The sequence below is a fragment of the Mangifera indica genome, chromosome 14, assembly GCF_011075055.1.
Source record: "Mangifera indica cultivar Alphonso chromosome 14, CATAS_Mindica_2.1, whole genome shotgun sequence".
NCBI classification, from domain to species: domain Eukaryota; kingdom Viridiplantae; phylum Streptophyta; class Magnoliopsida; order Sapindales; family Anacardiaceae; genus Mangifera; species Mangifera indica.
In genome coordinates this window covers 5,405,089-5,431,208 of record NC_058150.1, presented here as the reverse complement: position 1 = coordinate 5,431,208, position 26,120 = coordinate 5,405,089, and the positions used below count along the sequence as shown (strand labels likewise).

General features: G+C 34.1%; 5 protein-coding genes across 6 annotated transcripts; 2 read left to right on the top strand and 3 right to left on the bottom strand.

The window, feature by feature from the left end:
* LOC123195481 (RNA polymerase II subunit 5-mediating protein homolog) lies at window positions 1–4,825 on the bottom strand. Of its 2 annotated transcripts, none has more exons than XM_044609200.1 (11): window positions 4,505–4,825; window positions 4,355–4,414; window positions 3,817–3,984; window positions 2,910–2,973; window positions 1,915–2,174; window positions 1,800–1,829; window positions 1,560–1,593; window positions 1,229–1,347; window positions 502–543; window positions 294–350; window positions 1–192 (listed from the first exon to the last, which is right to left on the bottom strand). In XM_044609200.1, exons 1-11 carry the CDS (start codon window positions 4,709–4,711, stop codon window positions 136–138), a joined length of 1,098 nt encoding a protein of 365 aa, XP_044465135.1. In that variant the 5' UTR covers window positions 4,712–4,825; the 3' UTR covers window positions 1–135. The 2 variants fall into 2 exon arrangements, with proteins under 2 accessions (XP_044465135.1, XP_044465134.1); XM_044609199.1 differs by having other exon boundaries at window positions 1,728–1,829; window positions 4,505–4,823.
* Window positions 4,826–8,422: 3,597 nt separating this feature from the next.
* On the top strand, window positions 8,423–15,564 carry LOC123196725 (transmembrane E3 ubiquitin-protein ligase FLY2-like). Its single transcript, XM_044610822.1, has 15 exons — window positions 8,423–9,095; window positions 9,889–9,961; window positions 10,601–10,728; window positions 11,145–11,260; window positions 11,459–11,516; window positions 11,970–12,036; window positions 12,118–12,195; window positions 12,319–12,476; window positions 12,562–12,621; window positions 12,772–12,865; window positions 13,237–13,404; window positions 14,028–14,356; window positions 14,727–14,843; window positions 14,934–15,097; window positions 15,331–15,564. Exons 1-14 carry the CDS (start codon window positions 8,934–8,936, stop codon window positions 15,033–15,035), a joined length of 1,710 nt encoding a protein of 569 aa, XP_044466757.1. The 5' UTR covers window positions 8,423–8,933; the 3' UTR covers window positions 15,036–15,097; window positions 15,331–15,564.
* Window positions 15,565–16,192: 628 nt separating this feature from the next.
* LOC123196566 (leucine-rich repeat extensin-like protein 4) lies at window positions 16,193–17,651 on the bottom strand. The gene has a single exon (XM_044610622.1). It carries the CDS (start codon window positions 17,649–17,651, stop codon window positions 16,383–16,385), a length of 1,269 nt encoding a protein of 422 aa, XP_044466557.1. The 3' UTR covers window positions 16,193–16,382.
* Window positions 17,652–18,948: 1,297 nt separating this feature from the next.
* LOC123196383 (ADP,ATP carrier protein 3, mitochondrial-like) lies at window positions 18,949–22,005 on the bottom strand. Its single transcript, XM_044610387.1, has 3 exons — window positions 21,852–22,005; window positions 19,759–20,617; window positions 18,949–19,456 (listed from the first exon to the last, which is right to left on the bottom strand). The coding sequence occupies exons 2-3, from the start codon at window positions 20,593–20,595 to the stop codon at window positions 19,157–19,159; spliced, it is 1,137 nt and encodes a 378-aa protein (XP_044466322.1). The 5' UTR covers window positions 20,596–20,617; window positions 21,852–22,005; the 3' UTR covers window positions 18,949–19,156.
* Window positions 22,006–24,023: 2,018 nt separating this feature from the next.
* Window positions 24,024–25,428, top strand: LOC123196902 (squamosa promoter-binding-like protein 3). Its single transcript, XM_044611050.1, has 2 exons — window positions 24,024–24,786; window positions 25,052–25,428. The coding sequence occupies exons 1-2, from the start codon at window positions 24,503–24,505 to the stop codon at window positions 25,281–25,283; spliced, it is 516 nt and encodes a 171-aa protein (XP_044466985.1). The 5' UTR covers window positions 24,024–24,502; the 3' UTR covers window positions 25,284–25,428.
* The last annotated feature ends 692 nt before the right edge of the window (window positions 25,429–26,120 follow it).

Below are 26,120 nucleotides of genomic sequence, written 5' to 3'. Positions count from 1 at the left end.
TGTCAGTATAAAAGAGCATTTTTCAATAAAAAATTGTTCAGAACAATTTGTTCCGATAGTGGATGTAAGACATTCTACCAGTCCAAAATACAAGTATAAACCCCACACCTCCCCCATATTTTAAGACATGCACAGCTACTTCCTCTGCATCTTAAATTTGGAAACCGGCTTTGAAGGTTGGGTGCCAGAAGGCTGCAGTAGTCAAAACCATGTTTAGAATTTGAAGTAAAAAATACACTTACACAACAAACAAACATCAACAATGTCAAAGATAAGGCATGGGTAAGCAATACCTTCTCTGTACTTGTATGTATATTATGAGTGTGCTCTACAATAGAGCCTGTAAAGGCCTGCATAAAGCCAAAAATGTTAAAAAAATGTAAAATTTTACCTACTTCAAATTTGTGATCCCATGGTTCATAACCACCAGCTTTAGTCTCCCCATAAATTAGGAAATGTTTCAAATCCCTGAGCTAAAATGGAACCGTTGTGGAAACATACCTTGCTACTGTCAAATCCTGATTTGGAAGTCTGGGCAGACACCTGTCAAGAAAAAGTATGGTAAGGGAACTTGGGGGGCAGCTCTTTACTATATGCAAGAATGCATATATAATATAGAAAACACGGTGATGACTTCTTTTATTGCAGAAATTTCCACAGAAATGATCACATGTTGCCAAAAAAAGCAAATTAAGTTCTCTTTCTTTACAATTTCCCCTTGTTTCCTAAAAGCCAGTGAATCATGAATTATGGGCATCCGTAGACACCAGCAAAGACAGTTTCGCATCAAGTAATGAGAGTCTCCAAAAATTAACACTTTCAACTTTTCATGCCAGATGAAATATAGATAAAACTAAAAATTGCAGTGGTTACTATAAGAATTCCAATAAATTCTTCAGACTCCAGAAATAAAACATTCTGCTCTGACAAGCTTGCGATACAGATGGTCTACGGCATATGTTTGCACAATATGACAACACACAAAAATATACAATGTTTGCATCTAGTTATAAGATATTAAATTTTTGATTCATTTGATTCCACCAATCTCGTAACAATTCTAATGTATGCTTAAAATATGTACAATCCTTAGCTACAATTTCTAAATTCAAATTAATATAGGTAAGTACATTTATGCTGCCTGGAAAAAGAAATTATATAGACAATGACACTAAAGCACAAAACCAGCAACCACTATAATTGAGTTTGAACGTAAACTTTTAATTACCTCCTTCCTTAATGAAGGCACTGCTCCAACATTCCCAGTTGCTTCAGGAAGCAGTAAAGACTTCTCAGCAGAAATGGATTTTGCACTGTGTGCTAAAGCTTTGCCATGTGACACAGCATCTGAAAGAGAGAAAACAATGAGAACATCACTTCATCCATACACAAAAGCTGTAAAGGTGAAACAACAATTGGTTGACTTGAACACTAATCCAAATTGGCTCTTTAATTTGTCTCTAATAAGCAGTGGGTATTAGCAAACTTTTCTGAAACTGAATGCCCTATAAAAGAAATTCAACAGGAAAAAATCATAGTGATTTCATTACTAAATTTACCTTTTGGTACAGCCTGCCCTGTCAATCCTGAACACTGCATTTAAATAAATTCGAATAAATTAATGACTTAGAAAATATAAAAGTTGATTCAACAACTTGATTATCAGTGGCTGATAAAAGATTGACAAAACTAAAGCAGAGGAGAATTTGACGATTTGCTTCTCTTACAGAATGATCAGTAAAATTCTGCTGGTAATGATCATTAGAGAACAGTTCAGAGGTGGTAATTTTATCTTTCACCTGCTGGGGTGGTTTACTTGAGATAAAGTCCTGTGAAATCATTCAGCACAATTAGTACAAAATCAAAGCAACTGCTTACCTATTACTAACCAACAGAACAAATTAAAAGCAATACCTGTGGATGACCAAGATTATGGTCAAACAAACTCTGATCTGGAAATGGATCAAAATCAGCTTTCGCTTGCTCGTCTTCATCACTTTCACTGTCATCTTCAGCAATTTTACTTTGTTTACCATCATCACCCCAATTGCCACTTTCAGCAGCAAGTTCTTCAAGCTCAAGCTCATCCAGCCTGGACAAAATGCGAGCATATTCTTCATCTTCATCTTTAGAGTTGTTTGTTTCAGAGACACTAGAGTCTTGTTTTGGTAGACCTAAAACAGACATTGACATTTCAAATGATAACTTTTTTATTTTCTTCTGAAAAGAAACAAACTTCTATAAATAGGTGAGAATAAATTAAAGATCAAATGAATTCTAGAAGTCTAAGACCTTTGGAAAATGATGTGACCGGAGCAACCAGTCAACTTCCAAAATTTGGTTAGTTCACTGCTTGCATCTGCATTTGATGCAATGAAGAAAGCCAAACAGGCATACATGCAAATGTGCATAATGCTACCATGTTCATATATTATATTTGGACTTCAATGCAAGTCTTGAAAACCATAAGCATATGGTCAGCTGTTTTAAATAAAGCAAAATTCAATATCACGAGAACGTGGAGGATCCCACATGCCCCTCTTCATCTCTAGAAACACCAAGATTGCCTTCCCATGAATATTAACAATTTCACTATAAACAATTTTTGCAACATAATATCATCTTATAGAATCTAGATGGATTAGAATACAATAAATATTGCGTTTGCAATAATATATAAAGAAAAACTTCATTTTAAATAATGTGTTGTTTTGTTAATTAAACTAAAGATAGTTGAGTTTGTTAATTAATCATGTAGTTAATTAACCAAAGGGGAGAAAAGAGACCAAGAAACCAGTCAGATAACTTTAAAAAAAATCAATAATCCACCATGCACTTTAATAACTGAACGGAGTTCAAACTTATAAAACCAAGCAACTAATAGAAACATACAAAAAGCAAGAACCTGCCTGATTCAGATGTCCTTTCAGATATTTCCTCCATATATTCCTCCCTTATCTCTACAAGACCCTCCTGTTTTATAATCAAGCAGTAACTATTAGTTTATAGAAAAACAACACAACAGGGCAACTATTTGCTGAAGCAACTGATAGCCAGTTTGGTCAAGCCAAATGAAAGTTGTCAAAACTACATTCTATAGCAATCAACTTATCAACCTTCAATTTTCAATTTATATGGACAATTTGGGGTCCATATAAACCTAATTATCTGATTGAGGAAAATCTAATACTTGTTCATGCTTTAGATCCTCCCCATCAAACCTTATTCATTATGGCAGTGTTGTATCTGTTAAGAAATGAACTGTTTTCTTATGATTGTTCAATGTATGCCAAATTGCACAATATGCCATTTTTCATTAGCAGTTTTTGCACTTGCTGCGATAAAGAAACAGTATTTTGAAGCTTGGAATACTAATTAACAATAAACACAGCAGCAGTCAATGCTGGAGGGAATTTTGTTTCCTTATTCTTTGTGATCACCTACTACACAGTATGACCTTAATGTGCTGTTAGGAATCCTCAATAATGAAACATGTAGGAATCATTTATTTTTAAGATCAAAGAAACAGAATTAATTCCACCTAGAAAAAAAGATGAAAAGCATCAAAACTTAAAAAAGAAATATCTATGAATCTAGCATCCCCAGTTCTTGTGAGATTGGAATGTTTCTGTCATGTGAACATGTGCATCACTCATTTGAGCCCCTGACACACCAAAGGTGTAACAGGACCAATTAACTGATTAACTAAGCCCAGTTAAGCCTTTTAGAAACTGAAATTTCTTATAAATGATCTAAGCTTATCAACGAAAACCACTAAAAAGTTTCTAATAACCAAAGAACAACCACAAAACTCACTGCTGCTTCAGAAGCAGTTGCATCGAAGAATGAAGCCTCTGCTTGAAGGTCCTTCATCATAGCCTTAAGAGAATCAGCTTGTGATTCCAAATCCTTCCCTCGTCTCTTCAAAATGTCAACAGCTTGCTTTGATGTTCTCTCAGCATAATACCCTTCTCCCAAAAGAACCTACAACCACAGTAACTAAACTTTTTACATCAAATTCTCAATCTCGTTCCTCAAAACTTACTGTCAGAACAAACATTTTCCATTTTTTATCCATCTCATCCAGTAAGGGTGGATCTCGTAATGCCTTTCAATTTCAAGAAGTACTTCTATTAAACACATGAAAATGTTTTCTTAATGCTTTGTACCCAAAAAGCACCGTCTAGGAAAACATGGAAGAAAAATGCCCCTTCAAAAGCACTGCAAATGCTTTCTTACACTTAAAAAACCATTTTTATCTAATTCAGTCACAGTTTCAACTGGAGATATTTTGGAAGTCCCAAAAGCAACGTTGATATTCAGAATTATTACGGAAAGAGTAATAATTTTCTACCAGAAGTTCATTGGTGTGTATCAGACGTCCAGGGAAAAACGCCGCTTTCCCAAATGGAACCTTCAAGAAAAATACAAAATTAAAAAAATATATAAATCACATCGAAAGAGACACACGTGTAGGTTTCTGGTGGATAAGAAAATGGCTTGCCATGATATCGTGGTGGAGTTCTTCTGGAAGTTTCTGCACGAGGTTGATGAGGTTTGTGTTGTCGGCGATGAATTCTTTAACTCTTTCGAGCTCCTGTTGCTTCTCAGTAATAGCATCATGCACACGCTTCGTTGCTTTCTGCGCGTCTTCGGCGGGAAACATTGACGAGAGTGACGTCACTGTTCCTTTCCGAATTGGCTCCTCCATTGTTGATGGTCACTGTGCAGTGAGTTCTAGAAAAAGAGGGTGGTTTTGGGTTTAAAACACCGAAGAGGAAAACAAAATCGAAACGCAGCGCTTGAAGAAACGACGACCTTCCTTGCGTTTTGCCCTTGACTGTGTCTGACTTCTTTGCTTTATTTACAGGGGCCTAGCGGCCTGATCTCAGAACCGGGCCTTTGGGCCGTTATTTTTAATATAATTTTTAAAATTTATTATTTATAATTACACATTTCAACTTTTTGGGGTTATCAGACATAACAAAAACATAAATTTTAATACCATAATACCCTTTTCCTCTCTTATGTAAACTCAAATATTTTATATAAACCAATATCATAAATAAATCCTATAAACTTTTGAAAGCTCTCATTTTTATACACTCACTCAAATTTTAACATCATGATTTCATAATCAAGAAATTCAGTTTGCTATGTTTACGTAAACTCAAATTTTAATTTGTTAGATGATTATTGTTTTTTTTTTTGTTTATGCATTGAATTTATTTGATATATTTGAATTGTATTTTATAATCAATAATGATAGAAAACATTGAAACGATATTATTATGATAAAAAAAAGGTTAAGGGTTAAATGTATATTTTACACATATGGTTTTTTTTTTATATATTTTACATATGTGGGCTTTTTTGAGATTTACCATGGAGTAGGTAAATTGATACTTTATTGTGTAGAGGGTAAATTGATTTTTTTCACTAAACGTGCCAAATTTTTTTAAATAATATTTGTGTATTTAGTTATGAAAAGATGAGTTTTGATATTGTTTTTGTGTGGTGTAAGGGTAAATAGTGGAAAAAAAAGGGGGAATAAACAAAATTTTATTTCTAATTAATTACAAGTGCAAAAATACTTTTTGCAAATACATAAGTGATTACCCATAGTTTGCAAGAACGTAACTGATTAAAGTACAAAACCTAACAAGACTAGGTGGTGTGCTTCATTATAGATGCCCAAGTCTCCCTAGGTGAAGATAAGAGCTACAACATCACATGAGAGAAGTGATCTCTAAGTATTTTTCTCTCATAATTTCTTCTTGTAAAGGCCTAAGACATGTCAACAATCCCAAAGACGATTTAGATTCCCTTACAAGGAAATACCTTCAAACACATTCAAGAATCAACTTGTGTTAGATCATTGCTTCATCTGACAAAAAGATATAACCAAGTAGCCTATAAAATACACCAAAGAAGGTCTTAGAACAAATCAATGAAGAAGGGATTCTCTAGTAAAAACAAACTAGAACTTATTGTAGGAATACTCTTTGTAGGGAGAAAATAGGTTCAAGGAAATGTTGAACTTTTGGGAACACATCTAAGAGCCCTTTACCTTTCAATTTAGCTCAAGACTCAATAGAACGGTCAACTTTTGTATATTACCTATCAAGAAGAAACTAAACCAAAGACTTAGGTTGGAATCAACATAGAAGTCTACCTTAAGATTGTGAGAGCTCATGGAGGAAAGATGACATACTACATAAGGAAAGTCACTATTGTGAAGGACACCACCACTATACTTGGGAGGTGCACAATGATATTAAACATAGCTAATTTATTGAAAAAGAAAAAAGAAAAATCATCACAAAGACCATTTTTTACATTATCTTCTTCTGAAGAGGCATCATACTTTAAACTTCCCTTCTCCATGAGACTTAAAAAAGAGTAAATGATTTTGTGAAGCATCCAGAAGAAAAACTTATTGAAAACTTATGCCTATACCCTTCTTTTTTATAAAAAAAGATAATCTATTATGATAATTCAATAATAAAAAGACACATGTGAACCATCCTGAGATGTTAACATTGTATGTCTAGTCGTATTCAACAACTAATACAAAAAAATTTATGAATTTTTTGAAACATATGAGATTACGATGACTCCAACTTACGCTATCTAAATAGATATGATAAGATCTCCACGTGGCAAAGAAATCTTTTGTTGTTCTTGAAGTTATCCAAGAACTCTAAGAATTGATGCCAAATATTATGCAATAAAAAATAAGTAGTTCAGGGTCAACCCTCTTAACATAGTTATTTATAACGAATAATGATTTAACACATTAAAAATTGGATCATAGAGACTAACGAGTAGACCAAATAATTTTAAATTTGAATAAAATCTTTTTGAAGCTTATAAAAAAAAAGTCTTATATCAGGTCTCATGTTACAAAACTTTCGTAATAGTCATTCAATAAAGATATTAACTTTTGATATATATAATATTATCAATACTGGTATAAATACACTTTTTAAATTCAAAATTTTAAGTTAGGTTCTAAAAGAGATGAAGAATTCAAGGGAGACATTTTTCTCCGAAACAAATTTGTATATAAATAGAAGGAAGAATAAAGAGAGGGAGAAGGGTGGAAAAAATATATAGAGATGGAAAATACTTAAAGATCATTGTATTATTTATGGCCGTAGATATTTTAATTATCAGATCGAATCACGAAAAAATCTCAATGTCGTAATTTATTGTAATATCTTCATTAGTTCATTTATTCATATATTAATTTCAAAACATCTACCATACTTACATGAATTTTCTGATATTCTAATTACAGATACAATAACTTATATTGTACATGACTTTAAATTATATACATAACTTGATGATGAAAAATCACATCTACAATATAAAATTTGGGATATGTAATTTGATTTACTCTTAGGATATAATTAAAATTATAATTAAGCTTGATGCTCAAATGATAAATTGAGCTCACGTGTATTATAAACTAATCTCAATTTATATAATAAAATTATGTACATAAAAAATGATGTGTCACATAATAATATATTATTATTTATATGTAATATTGTAGATATAACATTAATCCAATTTATACTTAATGCTCCCCATAATATTAATAAGGCCAAAGGACTTATTCCCCCTTAAATTATGTTGTTTACCCAAGTTTCTCTATGTTAACTTTGAAAATCTTATTTACCAACTTATAGACAATTAAAATTAACTGAGTTCGTTAGTTATATTATCTCTTCCCTAAATCCTAAAAATTAACAATTTTTTCTTAACTCAAATTTTTAAAAACAACATTTTCCCCCTTAGGGTTTCTAATTTTTCAGATTCAACTTTTCGATGACGAAGAAACTTCTCCAATGATCTATAAACAATGTCTCTTTCTCTCCGACACGTCCTCCTTCAAGCCATTCTCCTCGATGTCATCATCAACGAAGATGACTCGTCTCCGTTGAGAGGAAGACGAATTGTCTTCGTCTTTGACATAGATGAATTATCTTTGTCTCTAGACGAAAACAAAGACAAGTTGTCTTCGTCGACGACGACATCGAGGAGGAAGATCAAACGGATGATGTATCAGAGAAGAAGAGACGTTGTTTGGAAATCGTCGAAAAAATCTCTTCGTCCTTGAAAAATTGAATCTGAAAGAGTCAAAACCTTAGGAGGGAATTACTATTTTTAAAAACCTGGATTAAGAAAAAATTATTAGTTTTTAAGATTTAAGGAGAAAAATAAATCAAATTTAAGTTTATTTTTAATATTAAATATAAAATAATAATTTTAATTTTAAAATTAATAAACTTTACTTCTTATAAACGGTAAATGAGATAACAGTATATCATACTATGGTGGGAATATATCCTTTGGCCTATTAATAAATTAAATCTAATATGTTATTAATTGTATTATATGGTGGCATCTGGGGTTGGTTCTACCAGAAGCGCCTGCATAAGCTATTATTCGCCAAAGCAGTCTCTCTCTCTCTCACAGTGACCTCCATCTACCAATAAAAGGATCAGAAACATGTCAATTTGTCAACGAAGACCAACAAACGCAACAAAAAAATTTTAGTTTGGGAACCAACTTCCTAATCCCACCTTCCAGCTACTTATTATGTATACTTAAGAATTAAGATGTACAAAATCTTCTAGTGAAGGTTTTCGATTTTACGTATATTTGTTAGTTGCTTTTTTTTTTTAAATAAGCTGAGTCAGGTGAACTCTCACTTTCGATTATCTGACTCTTGTTTTCTGCGTTTGTTTGATTGTTACTTCAATGTTTGATTCCACTTGAAGCAATAGTTATTCATGATAGGTGGGATTGTGTCATTTTCTTCCGGTCTTGTTTTTCAAGATCGTCAGTTTGTTAAACTACGTGCTGTTTCAGACTTGAATTGTGGTTGAATTCGTTTGTTTTTTCAACTGGGGTTTGATATGTTTATCCGGCAAATTTTGGGTTCTGTGTGGTTTCAAAGGAGGAGGAAATTAGGGTTTTTGGTTCGGATTCTTTTTGGATTATGGTTTGGTTTTGCAATTCTAAAGCCTGTTGGGGCTCTCAGACCGCTAAGGGAGCGGGCACGCTCGTGGGGCGATGAGGTCGGTACTTTTTTTTTTTGGGATATTTCTATTTGGTTTCTGTCGTTTGTTTTTAGGAGAATTCAGGATAAAGATCGTTAATTTGGATGTGAAATTGCATATTTTCTGGGTTACTTTTGTTGTTGATCATGTCAAATGCAGTGGTTTTTGTTTTGAGTTTCTAATTTTGCTTCCATGGTGAAATGATGTCGTTTTTTTTTTATTTTATCTTTTTCCTTCATTTTGATGGGTTTGACTGGATATTTCATAGTGGACTGTATTTGTTCTGCATTTGTGTGAGTTTCTAGTTTTGGTGCCATAGTGAAAATATGGCATAATTTTCACTTTTTGCTTGATTTTTATGGGGTTTGACAAGTTAGGTGATTGTGGGCTGTCTCGTTATGCATTGTGTATGTTTTTGAAGAAAATGTAGTGAAATGGAAGTGGGAGATGTGGAGTCTGCTAGTAGAACAGCATGATATTGCATTGATGCTTTTGATAAGAATGGTGAGAGGTTGGTGAAATTATGGTTTACACTTTTTTTCTCTCTGATATAGTCTATTCTAGATATCACCTAATTGCATGATAAAGAGCTTGGTTGAGTTGTGTTGCAAATAATTCTTGGTAAATTTTGTTGTTGGTAATGTTTTCATTCTATGTACTTGAGTTACCAGTTATGTTTAGATTTTTCTATATTTATGATTGCTGGAGAGAAGTATCATTTGTAAAACTGAATTTACCTTTTCATTACTGAGAAATCTGAATGAAAATAAACTCATTCTGTTACTTATTGTTGATTTATATTTTTATTCAGTGGCTATCTGTTAGAAAAGATGAAAATGAATTGGGTCCATTTTCTCCATGGAACATAACAGGAACTTACCGAGGTTTGTAAGTTACATACTATATGATTCAATCTAGATAGTTATTACCTAAATTGTTTGCTTTTTTAAAAATATTTAAACATTCTTTGTTTTTTCACTGTTGTTTGGCTAATCTAGCTATATCTTTGTTTTTAATTTTTCTTATAATTTTCCAATAATATTATAATCCTCAACTCTGGTACTTGCATGGTTAGTCTTAATGGATGAGATGATAACTTCCTTGCAAAACATTAGTAAAGTTCCGTGATTAGCAAGGTTGTATGGTTGGGATGTAGCCTTTAGTTTAGAACTTGCTGGATAATAAAATATTTAAAATTTGCTATAGTTAAACCTTTAATATTCATTGTCCCCTTGAATGACTGTTCCTTGTCTTGAAACGTTGTTGAATACAGTGTCTAATGGACTGTTCATATTTTTGGTCTTGCACTACATGTGCACATAAGTTGCTTTTAGTCAGTTTCAATTCACTAGAAGAAACTCATATATAATTTGTGAATTCTTTTTTGAAATCCCGGCATTTGGAAATCTAGGCTAAATATTAGTGACAACTTATAATGTCAGTTGAAAACATAGTATATTTGATCTTCTAGTTCACTGCAATATTGTTATGACAACCTATAGATCTGCACATATTGGTTGCAGGAGCTTGGAAATTTCTAGATTCTGCAAATAGCTCTTCCAAGTTTACAGAGTTCAGGAAATCAAATGGAAATTCCATCATTGAATTAGTTAGCACCCCAACAAAAATAACTGGTGTACATTATGTTCAGGTGAGGAAATAGAACCACTATTTGTGATAACTCATCATTTATTTTCATTGTATGGTTTCTAAGTTAGATCTTCCACATTTCTTAGCCATTCCATAATTTGAAAATAATTTTTGATTTTATATTTGTACAAAACATTGATCAAAATGGGTCTTGAGACAGCAAATTTTATCTTTTCAAAGGTGCCTTTGTTTTATTCTTATCGCTTTATTTTATCTGTAATAATTAGCCCTCTTGGGCTTTCACAAACCTGTAGTTTGCTACAGTCATTGGATAAATATTGCCTGGTCTTTCCTAATTAAGAAAAGGGCTCACATTATGTGGTGGAGGCATGTTCTGATTATCTGAAGAAGTTGTGTTCTTTGAAGCTCTTGCATCAATTATATTATTATTTTTTTCATTCATGTTGTATATTACAGGGTGTAATTATATTCCATGATGTGTTTGATAATGAGCATAATGTTGGTGGTGCTCAAATCAGAGTAGAAGGTGTATATATATGGCCTTTTAGACAACTTCGAATGGTAGCTAACAGGTTAGTCTTGTGGAGTTTAGTAGGTTATTAGCTTTTAATTTATCAGTACATTGCATGTTAAAAGTCCTTTCTGGAGCATCTATCATATATTCAATGCAGGATTTCCACTTTTCACTTGTCTTCCTATTAATTTGGTTATTTTAGGTGGTCTGCTAGTTGCATTTCAGACTCTTAACATTCTACTATACACTATTGCAGTGGAAAAGAGGGAGATTCGAACCAAGAAGATTATATTTTGTCAAATCCGTATCATATGGTAATGTTCCTTGTAAAGGCATTAGGTGATACCTGGTATTGATATTCATGCTATATTATATTATTTTAGGACTACTTACCTTGCAAAAGTGGTTTCTCATTGGCCTCATGAGTTTTATTAATCTGACTTGATGTTAACTAATTATTGTAAATTGGTCCTACATAATTGACATGCCTGATTTGATTAGCACAGTTTTGAACTAGGGTCATATGTTCTTGACAGTGTTTGTTTTTGTGGGATAAGTCTCTGAATCTGTTTTATGCTTTTTATTTTTGTTTTTTTGTCTCTTTTTTTAAATATTATGGGCATAGGGGTTTCATTCTGGATAACCTACAGAATTAAGCTCATATACTATTTGACAATGATTTACTCTTTGAGATGTATTGCACTGATCACAATATCAGTATTTCTTGTACATGTTGTTATTGATGTTGCTGCTGATTCTTTGAACAGCTTGGAGTTTTCTCATCTCAGGTGTTCCAAGAATCTCCTCGAGAAAAAATATGGAGAAGGAAAAATTGTAATACTGTCTACTTAACTTTTAATTTTATATATTATATACTACCACCTTGTTGTTAAATCTTATATGTTTTGGGTGCAGCACCAATTTATGAGATAGAGAAACATTGTAATATAGAAATCGCTGCACAAATTTCACGTATCTCATCCTCACAACATGGTATTTGAGTTTCCTTTGCACATATTATACTTTCCTTTTGAGAAATAAAATTGTGTATTGAACTCCATTTAATGCTTTGATTGGATATGTATTAAGTTATCGATATTGCTTGCATTCGTACAGAGAGTGATCATGATCGTTATCACCTAGAAGGACTAATGGAGAGTCCTGCAGTGGATGATGACGGGGATTGCTTGTCACCTTTACTTGTAAATGCTACATCTGTCAACATTGAGGTCTACTATAACAAAGCAGTGAACTATACTTTAATGGTCACTTTTGTATCCTTTGATATATCACTGCTATTGTGGCATATCACCATGTTTTTATCTAGTTTGGATGAATTCCTTGACAATTTTTGCTCAGGTTTCTTTCCTTCAGGTTCTTTTGTTAATTCGGCAGATGGAACATAGCAACACTCAATCTGTAAGAAGATTATTCTGTATATTTTTTAGCAACAATAATTTAGGGATCTGCATGACATCATTAAAAATAAGAACAACTTTTTTTTTTTCCGGATATCTTCCTGTTTCATGGTTTAACCACAGTAATATGGCTCTAATCTGCCTTTATCAGGGTGCTGCCAAAGTTTCAATTTTAATGATAGGGCAACAGGCTATCATGGATGCATATCTTTGCCTCATACATCTGACTGCAGGAATACTAGTTGGTAAGTATAGAATAAGCAGTGCAACTTGGTTGCTCTTACTCAAAAACATATTAAAATATCAGTTGAGCAGTTTATTGGAAACCGAATCAGAGAGGAGCTTAAGGTATTTTTATAGATGAAATGCAACTGCCGGTTTCTCCACTCGCATAATTATTAGCACGAAGAATACACATGTTGCACTTCTATATGTATTTACAGCTGTCTTCGTTTTGGTGTACCTGATGCACAGTTTTGTGACTTGTATATGCATACTGTACAACCACCTTTTTTCTGATTTGTTTGACTGATCATGGAAAATTTTCCTTTGATCAATCTTTGCCAATAAATTGTTCTTTTCCATCATTAAGTGGAACTTGTTTTTTGGCCTGCAGAATCTTTGTTTAATGCTTTTGCAACGGCTGCATTTTTCAAGTTTGTAGTCTTCTCAATTTTTGAGATGAGATATCTTCTTGCAATATGGAAGGCAAATCGACCCATGAATAATGGTGAAGGTTGGGAGACCATGAGGCGTGAACTATCAGTTCTATATAGTCGTTTCTGTAAGTGTTATCATATTATTTAAAGTTTGATTTTGAAAATGTTAGAACAAGGGTATACTACATCTATTTCTCTACTTTCTGCATCAACTACCCATTGATTTGTGGAAAAACTTTCATCTATAGAACTGTAACTGATGACACCTTTGCAAACTTAGTGTGATAGTGTGTTAAGTCAAGAAGCCTCTCATACATGTTGAAAGTATTTATCATCATCCTTGACCATAAACATCCAAAAAAATTGTGTCACAGTCATATTAAATTGTCTTTGTATAGATTTCATTGATATGTGAAATTATTTGCTACTTATGCCAAAAGGAAACTCAGTTTTCAATTCTTAGAGTTTCAGGGTTACTTGACATTTAATTTCAAGCTTAAATGCCGAACTATGCAGGAGAAATGTCCTTTTTACTTTTTTTTTTTTAAATTAATTGTTTGTATGGCATTCTAGCTCTTTTATACAAGTTTTAGTTACACACTATTGGAGATCATAATGGATATAATTTTTTTACTAGCTTTTTTTAACCACTCTTTCCCATTCCTAAATGTTTTACAAAATTTTGATTAGAATTCATTGTTTTAAATTGTCATGCAAATTTGAACCCACTGTTTGCTGCTCTCTGCAGATGGGATCCTTTTGGGAGGCATTCTGGTTATGTATGAATTTCACAATTTTCTGCGACCTATTCTTCTCCTTATGTACTCATTTTGGATACCTCAAATAATCACCAATGTTGTTCGCGATTCAAGAAAATTTTTGCATCCTCACTACATCTTAGGCATAAGTGTTACTCGGTTAGCAATCCCATTATATATTTTTGGATGCCCTCACAACTTCATGCGGATTGAGCCTGATCGGAATTGGTGTATTTACTTGATTGTATTTATTGGACTGCAAGCTTTAATTCTTCTTCTTCAGCACTACCTTGGATCTCGATGGTTCATTCCTCGTCAGGTTGGGTGTAACTCTGGCTATTTTCCTCATGCAAAATCATTTCTCCGTTTTTTAGCTATGATTTTTGTTTAATTAACTGATTTGAGATAAACGAAGATATGCATCAAGTTACTTTTTTTACAAGGCATCGTTCCTTCCAGGTAGAACATAAAAATTAATTATTTTTTTGTTCAATGGGTCTTTTATTTTCCATCATTCTTGGAGATTAGAACTCAGTTTTGCCTGCATTTTTCTGCCAAAAGAAACAATGCAGGGCAATGTTATGTTTTCAGCTGATGTGTGAATTTTTGTAATTAAGGCTCTTAACAACAAAATTACATTGTTGTGACATGTTTCATAATTGCCTAATCCTTGGTTCCATGATTTGCAGATCTTGCCAGAGAAATATAGCTATTATAGGCGATTCGATCAGGCTACAGATCATTCTACAGACTGTGTCATTTGCATGACTGCCATTGATCTTTCACAGCGTATTAATGATTGCATGGTATATTACCATTATTTCTATTTTATAAATAATGGCTGCTGTAGAATATTTTATGGGTAGAAAACATAAAAATTGCAAATTCTCCAACAGGTGACACCGTGTGAACATTTTTTCCACTCGGGTTGTTTACAAAGATGGATGGATATAAAGATGGAATGCCCAACTTGCCGGCGTCCTCTGCCACCGGCCTAGAGAGTTATTTCACTGTCTATATTCACACAGGATCATTTGCCCTGCACAATCTGTTAACTTTGGTAAATTACTTGGCACAAATCGATAGTCTTTAAAACTATTTTTACCTACTACGTATTGAATTTAAGGGATTTTTCAATTTATGAGAAGTAGTCGTTTTCTCCTCGGTCTTTTTCCCAGAATTTGTTCTGTCTCACATGTAAATTTGGAAAATATAAATAAATCAAATGTAAATTTAGATATCAATTAAAAAATACGCTGATTTTTCGTCAAATTTCTACTTTATTTTTTTCAGGTTGGCAAAAAGCCCCATATTTTGGTGAAATACATGTTTAGAAGATGGGTGGAGCACAGCAGTTTTTAGTTAGCATATCTTGTATTTTAATTGTATTATATGCAGCATAGGGGTTTATTTTTTACTTTGACTTGATTCATTTTTTTTCAAGACTTTTAGAAGAAACATATCAAAAAGTTGATGTAGATCCTTACCAAAAATAATAAATCCCTCCGCCCATGTGTTTTAGTTGAATATTCTTGATTAATCCAACCAAGTCTATTACACGCACAAGCTATAACACCATGCTTATTGGTATCATATGTATAATAAGATATATTGAATTAATATATAATATGATATAAATAAAAAAATAATATGTATAATAAGATATATTGAATTAATATAATATAATAGATGTATTATATAATATGATATGTATTATTGATAAGAATTGATATATTTTTAAAAAAAAAATAACAATATAGTAAGAGTATATATAAAAATTTTTAAATTTTTAAATGTGTTTGTGATATTTTTTAAAATGACATACTAATTAGTTTTTTTTAATTATTTCATTAATATTTTATTAGTTTATTTTTTTAAAATTGTATCATATGATACAATACAGAAAATTAAGTTTTCGACACACGATACGATACGCGATTCGATTACCATGCATAATACAGAAGTCTGGTATGTTGATTTTCAAGTAGTTATATTAGAATAAAACTATGTATATATACAAATTTTATAAACTTATATGTACAAATTGAAATTATAGTTTATGATTGGGTGATGTGATAATTTATTTTTTCTCTAATTTCAAAATTATCTAATCAGATATTATCACTTTAGCTTGCATGGTTTATTTGTATATGTAGTATTACTAGAACAAATGTACATGAAAACATATGAAATCTAAGATTACATCACCCACGCATGAAATAGAGACCCATGCACAAACTTCAGACAAATTATACATACATATTTACATGGTAACAGCCTAAGACATGAAAGTTTAGATCTTATTTTTGGTTTTACTGGGTTATTAACAATCTTACGTTCCTTAATTACGTATGGGTAGGAGCCATTGAAGGTGAAAACATAGGTGCGGCTGTTGGCATTGCTGTTGGAGCCAAGGCAACTGAACCGCCAAAGGGTCCATTGCTACTAACACTACCACCACTCTCGCAGTGTTGCTCAAAGCACTCAACTGGGTGCTCAAGCACAGGCTGACATACTTCGTTACTTCGCTGGAGCGGTCTCTCCGGCAGACAGTTCCTCCTATCATCAAACACTATATGCTTTGATGTCAAGTTACTGCAGATTCCCTCCTCTTCACAGAAGAAGTTATAAGAAAATGTAAAATTTGCCAAGTTTGGCAGAACACAAACTCCCTCTGGCACAACACCAGTCATCATGTTATGAGCGAAATTTAGTTGTTCCAATTTAGCTAACCCTGCGATGCTATAAGGTATAGGACCGACCAAATTGTTGAAGCTCACATCCAGCACTCTCAGTTTGTAGAGATAACCAACTTCTGGTGGCAAACACCCTGACAAACTAGTGTTGGTCACTAGCAACTCCTCTAAAGTGTCAGCCATTTTGGCAATACTTGGTGGCAAGCATCCACCAAAGTTGTTGTTGGCAATTACTACAACAGATGCTGAGTTATTTGCACCAAAATTTGGAGGAATCACATTGGTAAAACGATTGTTATTAACAAATATTGCATCTAGTTTCTTATTGGCAAGTTCTGGAGGTAATGGTCCTTCGAACTCATTGAAACGGATGTCAAGATAGTTTAGAGTTGGAAGAGAGAGCACAACACGAGGGAAAGGGCCAACAAATCTGTTATTACTAAGGTCAAGCTCATAAAGAAGTGAAAGATTTGATAAAGCTTTTGGGATAGTGCCACAGAAGCGATTGCTATTAAGATGGATGAGTGCAAGGTCAGAGAGGAGGCCTATTTCATCAGGAAGAAACCCAGCAATATCAGCTCCATTAAGATCAATGCCAGCAACCACTCGGATTTTGTGGTTATAAGGAGGAGGTGCACAATAAATGCCAGTGTAGTTGCATACTGAAGGACCAACCCAGTTGGTGGTGAAGTTGAAAGGATCAGAGTAAATGACCCTTTTCCATGCTTGAAGAGCAATATAAGCTTGGTGAAGTTTCTCATTTGCCAAAGGCGAGGACTTGTGAGAGGAAAGGTGATGGTGGTGAGTTGAAGAGTAGCTGCGCTTCGCTGCAAGATTATTCGATAAAGAAGAAAGGTACACAAATAAGATGATTAGTAAGACATGGGGAGTGAAAGCAGAAAACAAAGGTGAAGCCATTGCTTTGTGGGATGTGGGCATATGCGAAAGAGCATAGCTTTGGTTGTTTAAGTAAGAGGCCTTTCCCTCCAAGTGAACACAAAAAGTCTTGTTTCTAATCATATTGTCCATGCACAATCAACACATTGATTTCCTTTCTAAACATAATAATATAGTGACAGTTAACCAACTGAATAAGCAAAAGCCAAATTCACAGTTTGCAGTGTTTTCTTTTGTCTGCAAGAAAATGAAAACTGGCGATGACAGTAATGGAACAGAAAAGATTAGATTACAATGGAAATTAGTTGCAGACCTTAAGCTTTGACAAAATTGGTGAAAGAAAAGACAATGCGCATGATAGAGACTGTTCTCCTTCCATGTGTAGTTTTCACAGTAGTTTAAAGTGGAGGAGGAGAAAGACAGCTTCAACTGCCCCTGAGATAAAACAAGATCATTTTCTTAGAACTCAAGGGATATCATTTTAGGTTTCAAAGGTCTAGGAGTGATCAAAGGACGGCTCTCAAATACTTGCATGACAGAAATTACGGCCATGTGCCTCATTTATTATTATTATTTTTCTCTAAACCTACTTTTCTCTCTTTTCTAAATTCACTCAGAATTGCTTACATGTTTTGACCTCATCTTTCAATGACTCCTACAATTTCTTTGTGAGTCCAGAAGAGATTCCTTTGTTGCTTCAATTGTGATCTTTGCATAATAGATTGTCGTTTATTCGCAAAATCCTCAGACCATCACATAGAACTGTGCTATGCAAGAAAATTTAACATCGCGAGTTCAATCATGCCCAGACTATCAATTAATCCCCACAAGCAAAAGAATGGTGGAGAACAAACCGAGAAGCTGCAACAAGAACAAGATGAGCATTCTATGATAAATGTTCACCACTTCGTGATGAACATTATCTTAGCTTCGTCTGTCAAATATCAAATTTTGAAGCACTGACCGCCTCTATGCGCATCATACCTGCAGGCTCCAACTAGGGATGGACAATTGGTATCCTTCCATCAAATAAACGTTTCATTATTTTTATAATAAAGATACAGAGAGAAAACCGCAAAGAATTTCCTTGCATGACTAGAGAGGAGAGAAATTTTTCCTATAAAGAGAAAGCGAAGAATACCCATCATCCACATATCGAGGATGAGATGGAAATGGGTAAAAGTTTCCCCTTAGAGATCAGGGATTGAGGTATTCGGACCTTATCCACCTGTTACAATCTTTAGCTGCAGCTGACTTAGAAAAAAGAAACAGAATAAAAATACCATGGTGTTTAGTACTCAAGCACAAAAACACACAATTCAAATGAAATTTGTTTGATTATTCTGAACAAAATAACTGAACTACGCTCAAGCACAAAAAACACTCAGAATTCAAATAGTTCTTCAATGACTATAACATTCTCTTTCAGTCAATTCCCAACTACTGGGAAACATTAAAAAACACTATTTGCTCGTCCAAAATTATTCAATCTTGAGGACAGCACCATCCCCAACCTGGTAGATAAATTAACCACCACCACCAGATCCGTATTTCTTGCCCAAAACAATGAGCTGCAGCTTGTCATAACCAGCAAGCACACCAGCACCTGCAACAGCGCGCAGGATGTTTGCACCTGCACCCTTGAAGAGAGATTTAGCACCTTCTTTCTGAAGAATCTGCCTAAATGCATCCAGAGAGCTCTTGTACTTGACTGCTTCTCCAGAAGTCATCATCATCCTTCTACGAACTGTATCAATGGGGTAAGAAGCCAAACCAGCTCCAATTGTGATTCCCCATCCCAGTAAAAAGCTAGCCAAGAAACTATCCTGTAATCACCAATATTTACTATATGTCAGAATAAAGCCTGGCTACCAAACACAACCTATCTAGTAAGGATCAATTAAGCACATTTTTGAAGTTCAGAGGGGAGCATCTATCTATAAGCACCAGATCTTATTAAAATATATCATCTCTAAGCTAAATTCTTATTAAAAATATGGTCCAAAATGCACCTATGAGCAACATGAATTAACATCAAACAGAAAGTAATAGATTCTGAGTGCAAAAGTAGGATACATAGGATATCGTGAAGAAAAGCAAAAATGAGCAATTCAAAATCTTAACATACCTGCAACTCTCCAACCAGCACCACAGGTTTCAAAGAGTCGTACATTCCAAAGTATAGTCCACGATATACTATAATCCCAACACAAGAAATGTTGAATCCACGATACAGCCCTGCAATGCCGTCAGACTTGATTGTCTTCTTGTAGACATCAATCAAACCATTAAACTGCCTCTCACCACCCTTCTTAGCCGCCTTAGCATCATTAGCCAGACGAGTTCTACCATAGTCAAGAGAGTAAACAAAGAGAAGTGATGAAGCACCAGCGGCACCACCAGATGCCAAGTTACCAGCGAACCATTTCCAGTAGCCATCTCTGTCTTTCTTGAAGTTAAACAGTCTCTTAAAGTAATCCTTGAATGCAAAATTCAGGGCCTGGGTGGGGAAATATCTGATAACGTTAGCTGTGTTTCCTCTCCAAAGAGAAATGATACCTTCATCCTTAATAGTTCTGGCAAAGCAATCAGAAATTCCCTTGTATGGTTCAGACAGTCTACCAGCCTTAATCATCTCGTCCTGGTTCTGGATCAAAAGCTTAACACGCTCAATCGGAGCAGCTGCAGTCTTGGAAACAGCTGCAGAAACTCCTCCCATAAGAAAATCCACCATAAAAGCATAAGCACCTTTCTCTGATGGAGCCTGTACATGAATTGGAGAAAGAGGTGCCAGTGCCAAGCTATTGCCCTGATTTGCTGGCCATAAAGAACTCTGCAAGCCTCCATTAACATAGCCAGTTACATTGTAATTACGGGTGTGCAAATTTGGGGAGAGCTTGGTAATGAAATAGGATTGTCCTTGAATCTTCTGAAATACTGATGGATGGTGTGATCCATCTGCCATGTTGGAAGCACAATACGGTGACCTGCAAAGGAATATATGTTTGACAAATGTTATTATTCACAATAAAGAAGCATCAGTCAATCACTATAAGAAATATATGGTACTTCCCCTTCAAGTAACGAGGATGATCAAATTAATTACACATTTGTTTTGGATAAAATACAACCACCATCTCCTTATCTTTAAAAAAATGCACTTGAAATTGGGATAACGATCTCAGTTTCAATTCGTTCACCAGATCAAAACCATTCAAGTTTGAAGTAAATAATCTTTCAGAAATTGATTAATCAAAGAAACTCAAAAGGCTCCAAAACATCAACCACTTGAATCCAGCAATTTCCCACATGGGCAAGACAATAAATTTTCTTACAAATTTCAACTCATTGCATCACTAATCAATGAAATATGCCATATTTGTTAGGGTTTAGGGTTGGACAAAAACTGACTAACGTTTCTCAGCAATTAACAAAATGGCTTGACTTAATATTTCATTTATATATTTATCAATACAACCATTTAGAGAGAATAACTGCCCCTCTATAACATTTAAAAATTGAACTTCCTCACTTCTCTTCAAACCCATTATCACACTCATCTCTTCTCCTGTTCTCATTTGTACACATCATATTGATTAGTTCATTGTTTAAACAAACTAAGCAGGAAAGGACCTACACATTACCAAGTTCATCAAAAGTTGTACAGAAAAGACTTCATGGATTCAAGTATTTCGATTATCTCTTTTTAATTAAACTCGTTCAATAATAGGTAAAACTCATATTACATTCCGCAGTTTGCAAAATCACTCAAGAATTTGGCTGCAAAGTTCACACATTGGAAATTGAAGATTTTCGAGCAGCTGCTAGAAATCCTAGTTTTTGAGTTTTCGAGGCTGCTCAAGTATTTCTACTTTCCCACAAGTTCTACCAATCTAAAAATTTTTTGTTCTTATTTTCACACTGGTGATTAATTATTTGCATCAGGAAAATAAAATTTCCGTATAAAAAAGAGATAGTGAAACAGATGTAATTAACTATAGCAAAAGCAAACAAGTAAGATTTTTAGCTTAACATTTTCGGATTGTTCCATTTCATCAGATCTAAACAACCCAGCAGTAAGACTCAAGATCCAACAGAGCAAAGATATAAACTTCAACGACTATAAGATGACAAGTTGAAACGACAAAAAGATCACACACGTAGAACACAAAACGACATTAGATCTAGAAAAATGAAAATGATTTAGACAGTAAAATGAACCTGAGTAGGTCGCCGAGCGTGAAGACTCCTAGAAGCAAGGAAAACAAAACGGAAGAGATGAGATATTTAAAGACACTATCTAGGGTTTTTCAAATGACCGATTTCTCCCTGCTCAGGTTTAAAATTACGATTGTCATATGGGCATTGGGCTGTAAACTGTTATAGAAGACTCTTATTTTATTTTAAGATGCTTGAAGAGAGTAGCGTTGACAATAAATAAGTTCAGATCGGATCACAGGAAGCAATTAAAAAAATATATTGGTTTTATAGATATATGTGAGAACTAGGGTTGAATTCGAAGTAAATTTGATCGAGTTTGAGATGAGTTTTGCTCAAACAAGTCTAAATACAAACACGAAATAAACGAATACGAATCCAAATATGAGCTAGAGAGTAGTAGGGAAAATAAATCCGAATTCGAATCCAAACAAAGGCTATGTTTGGCTCGCAAGTCAAACACAACTTACATCATTAAAAAAAATTAAAAGGAACGATGTCATTTAAAAGAGTCGAGTCAAATATCTTGTGCAAAGTTGAGCCAAGTCTGGCTCGTCCACATAAACCTGAACTAGGTGTGAGTCAATCATGAACTCTTAAATTGTAAAGCGAACCGAACATGCACTAATGTTTCTCCATGCTCGGTGAGTTTGAGCTTAAAACGAGCTCCATTTTGTTCAGACTCGATTCGACTCAAATCCAACTCTAAGGAGAACACATAGTTATATTTGATTTAATAGTACAATAAAATTATGTGCACAATTTTTGTATATAATTTTTTGAATAAACAATGATATATCATCATATAATTAGATATTGTTTTATTTTAAAATTTTAACTATTCAATTACATGATAATATGTAACTGTTTATATATAAAATTACGCATATAACATTACCTTTATTAATAATAATAATAAGGCCAAAGCACTATTCCCCCCCTCCCCCCAAGTTTAGGTGTTATCTCAAAATCACATCCGTAAGGTTTAAAAATCTAAATGTCTTACCAATCCGTTAAAAATCTCAGTTATAATCAGGGATAAAATCGTTATTTAATAAAAAATTTTAAAAATCTAAAGTTTTATTCATTTGCCCCTCTTAGCTTGAAAATATCACAATTTCCCCTCATTTGAAGTTTGAAAAATCAAAAATTTTTTCCTAGGTTTTACAAACTATCACCGAAGATGGTTGTCTTTGGTGATATTGGCTCTCCCTTCTGACTTAACTCTCCCTGTCGATCACTTTCCAACCACCGGTGAAGCCCATCTCCTCATATAAAGATGAAATTGTCTTCGTCGGAGAATTTTCGTCTCGGACAAAGATGATTTCGTCTTAGTTTGAGATGAAGACGATCACTAGAGGTCTCAGACAAATACGACATGATCGTCTGAGATCTCTGACGGTCGTTTTCGTCTCAGACGGTGGCTAGGAAGTGATCGATAGGGAGAGCTAACGCCACCAAAGACAACAAAATTTGTCGTCTCCAACGACGATTTGCAAACCCTAAAGAAAAAATTTTGATTTTTCAAATTTCATGTGAGGGAAAAATTGTGTGATTTTCAAATTGAGGATGGTGGGCAAACATAATAAAACTTTAGTTTATTTGTTAAATGACAGTTTTACCTTTAACTCTAATTAATATTTTTAACGAATTGATGGGACATTTAGATTTTAAAACTTTACAGGTATGACTTTAAAATAACATCTAAACTTAGGTGGGGAATAGTCCTTTGGCCTAATAATAATAATAATGTTGTTGTAATGCAATCCCGGTACTGTTGACTCAAAATAACATGCTTAACAGTTAAAAAGGAGATGAAATTGAAGTGAGGAGCTTCAATTAAAAGGAGATGTTTAACAATTAACGACTCCATACTCTGCATTACTATTCCAAATATGTCTAAACGAAAGTCAGTTGACGACTTGACGTTCTGATGGACTAAGTGAGACCATCTCAATCTTCCTCTGCTTTATGTCACTATCTCCACGCTGGAATAGGGCAAACTTCCTGGACCCTGATGTCTTCCAAGAGATGATAATATGCCATATGCTCATTCTCCTATAATAATACAACGGTAGACAGTGGAAGGGATTTTATATATGAAAAGGTATGAATTTAAGTCTTTTGTGATGATATTTCAATATTAAATTTTTAATTTATTTAATTTACCAGTAACAGCCGGGCAGGGCGGAGGTGATGGGAGAAGAAGAGAAAGCGTCTCAATCAATAAGCACACCATTACATTAGATAACTATGGTGTAGGGCCACCACTTACCAGAAGAGACGAGCCCCGCCCCAGCTTGCACTGCAGCGTTTCCTCTCACACATGGAAAGTATTAATTTTAATTAATTAAAATTTATTAAATTGAAGTATGTATTTCGTTTAACATTTCTTTTCTTGCATTCTGACCTTCCCTATATACAACAAAAAAGCCAAGACACAGAAAAATTGGGAAGGAAATGGAGATGGTCTTGTGGTCCTCTTCTTCTCTCTCTTATCAAATATATCTCCCTGTTCCTATTTCCCTTATTACTCTTGTACCACCACTTGGGTTTTTATTTCTATTTCTATTTCTGTGTGTGTGGGTAGTTGCCCATTTCTCGCTCTCCTCATCACTTCACGCTTTTAATTCCTTCACTTTTTGCAACTCATTATGGATGCAAAAGGGAAGAACAAAATGGGAAAACTGGTCAAAAGAGAAGCTGGGGAGTCTGATGATGAGGGGTCCAGGAAAAAGCAAGAAGTTGTGGTAAAGAAATCTGGTTTGAGTGGTGGTGGGGGTGGGAATGGCAGAAATTGTCAAGTGGAGAAGTGTACGGCTGATCTGAGTGATGCTAAGCTGTATCATAGGAGGCATAAAGTGTGTGAAGTTCATGCAAAGGCTCAAGTTGTGGTTGTGGCCGGGATCAGGCAGAGGTTTTGTCAGCAATGTAGCAGGTTTCATAGCCCTTTACCCTCTTCTTGTTTCTTTCACATTTGGATTTTCTTACTGCGGGTTTTATGAATTTAGCTCGATACCATAGCTGCCTCTTCTAAATTGTTCGTTTTGATGGATCATTCAGAAAAAAAAAAAAAATCTAATTTTTCATGGTTGATCCAACTACTAACACATATGGTTGTCGCTTATTGCAGTCTTCATTTGAACTTAACCATTTTGTTAGTAAGTCATAAAGTTTTGTGATCTGAAATTACTGTGGAGCAGATTCCATGAGCTCCCAGAATTTGATGAAAGCAAAAGAAGTTGTCGCAGACGATTGGCAGGACACAACGAACGACGAAGGAAGAATGCAGCTGAATCAAATGGGGAAGGCTCCAACCGCAAAGGCATTGACAGTCAGCTAAAAGATATGGTGTGTGGGCAGGTTGATGACAAGGAAAGAATCAAAATACCTATTCAAGAGAATGCCACTAACAAACATTTCCAGATCAGATAACTGTTTAAACTTGAGGATGCTCTCTCTCTTCTGTCACCCAAGGGATGCAATAACAGTGATCATGCTACTAAACATTGTGTATCGAAGCTGAATTGCTCACTTTATTATTGAATGAATAGTCAAAAATTTAACCTTGAAATATCAACAAAAGGGATTTAAGCTTATACCCCTTAATACATATAACCCCTTTTTTTCTATTCTCATTCAAACTACCTCTCTCTGGCTATGCAAGAGTAAACATTGTCCTTTATTCTACCTGGTAAATTTTCTGTGGTTTATGTTTAGCTGAGAGAAAATGCACTGTTTGTTTCTCAAGAAGGCAGAAAAAGCCAAAGAAAACTCATGGTTTTATTGATGATTGCTGTGGAATATTGCGGTCTCCTGCAAAATCGTGATCAGGTATATCCTTTGTACTTGGGTTCTGCTCCTTACAGAAAAGATCCACTGTCACTCTCCTAGTTTTTGGGGTGCTGTTTGAGGCTTTCTTCAACTAGTAGTGTTATATGTATAATTTTTATACACAATTTTATGTATAAATAAATGTTTAATATCATGTGATTGGATAATTAAAAATTAAAGATAAAATAACACCAATCACATAATGATATATTATTGTTTGTGTATAAAATTATGCATAAAAATTACGCACATAATCTTATTATTCTTGAATATTAATTTTCTCTTTTTAAATGTAATTCATTCAGCTTATATTGTCCTTGTTGCTGCATAACAATTGGTAAAATTTACACTGGGTGGAGCCAACGACACTTCATGTAAGTTATTAGAGTTTTTCTCACCTGGTATGGAAGCTTAAAAGGGGATGAAATGGGTTGTTAA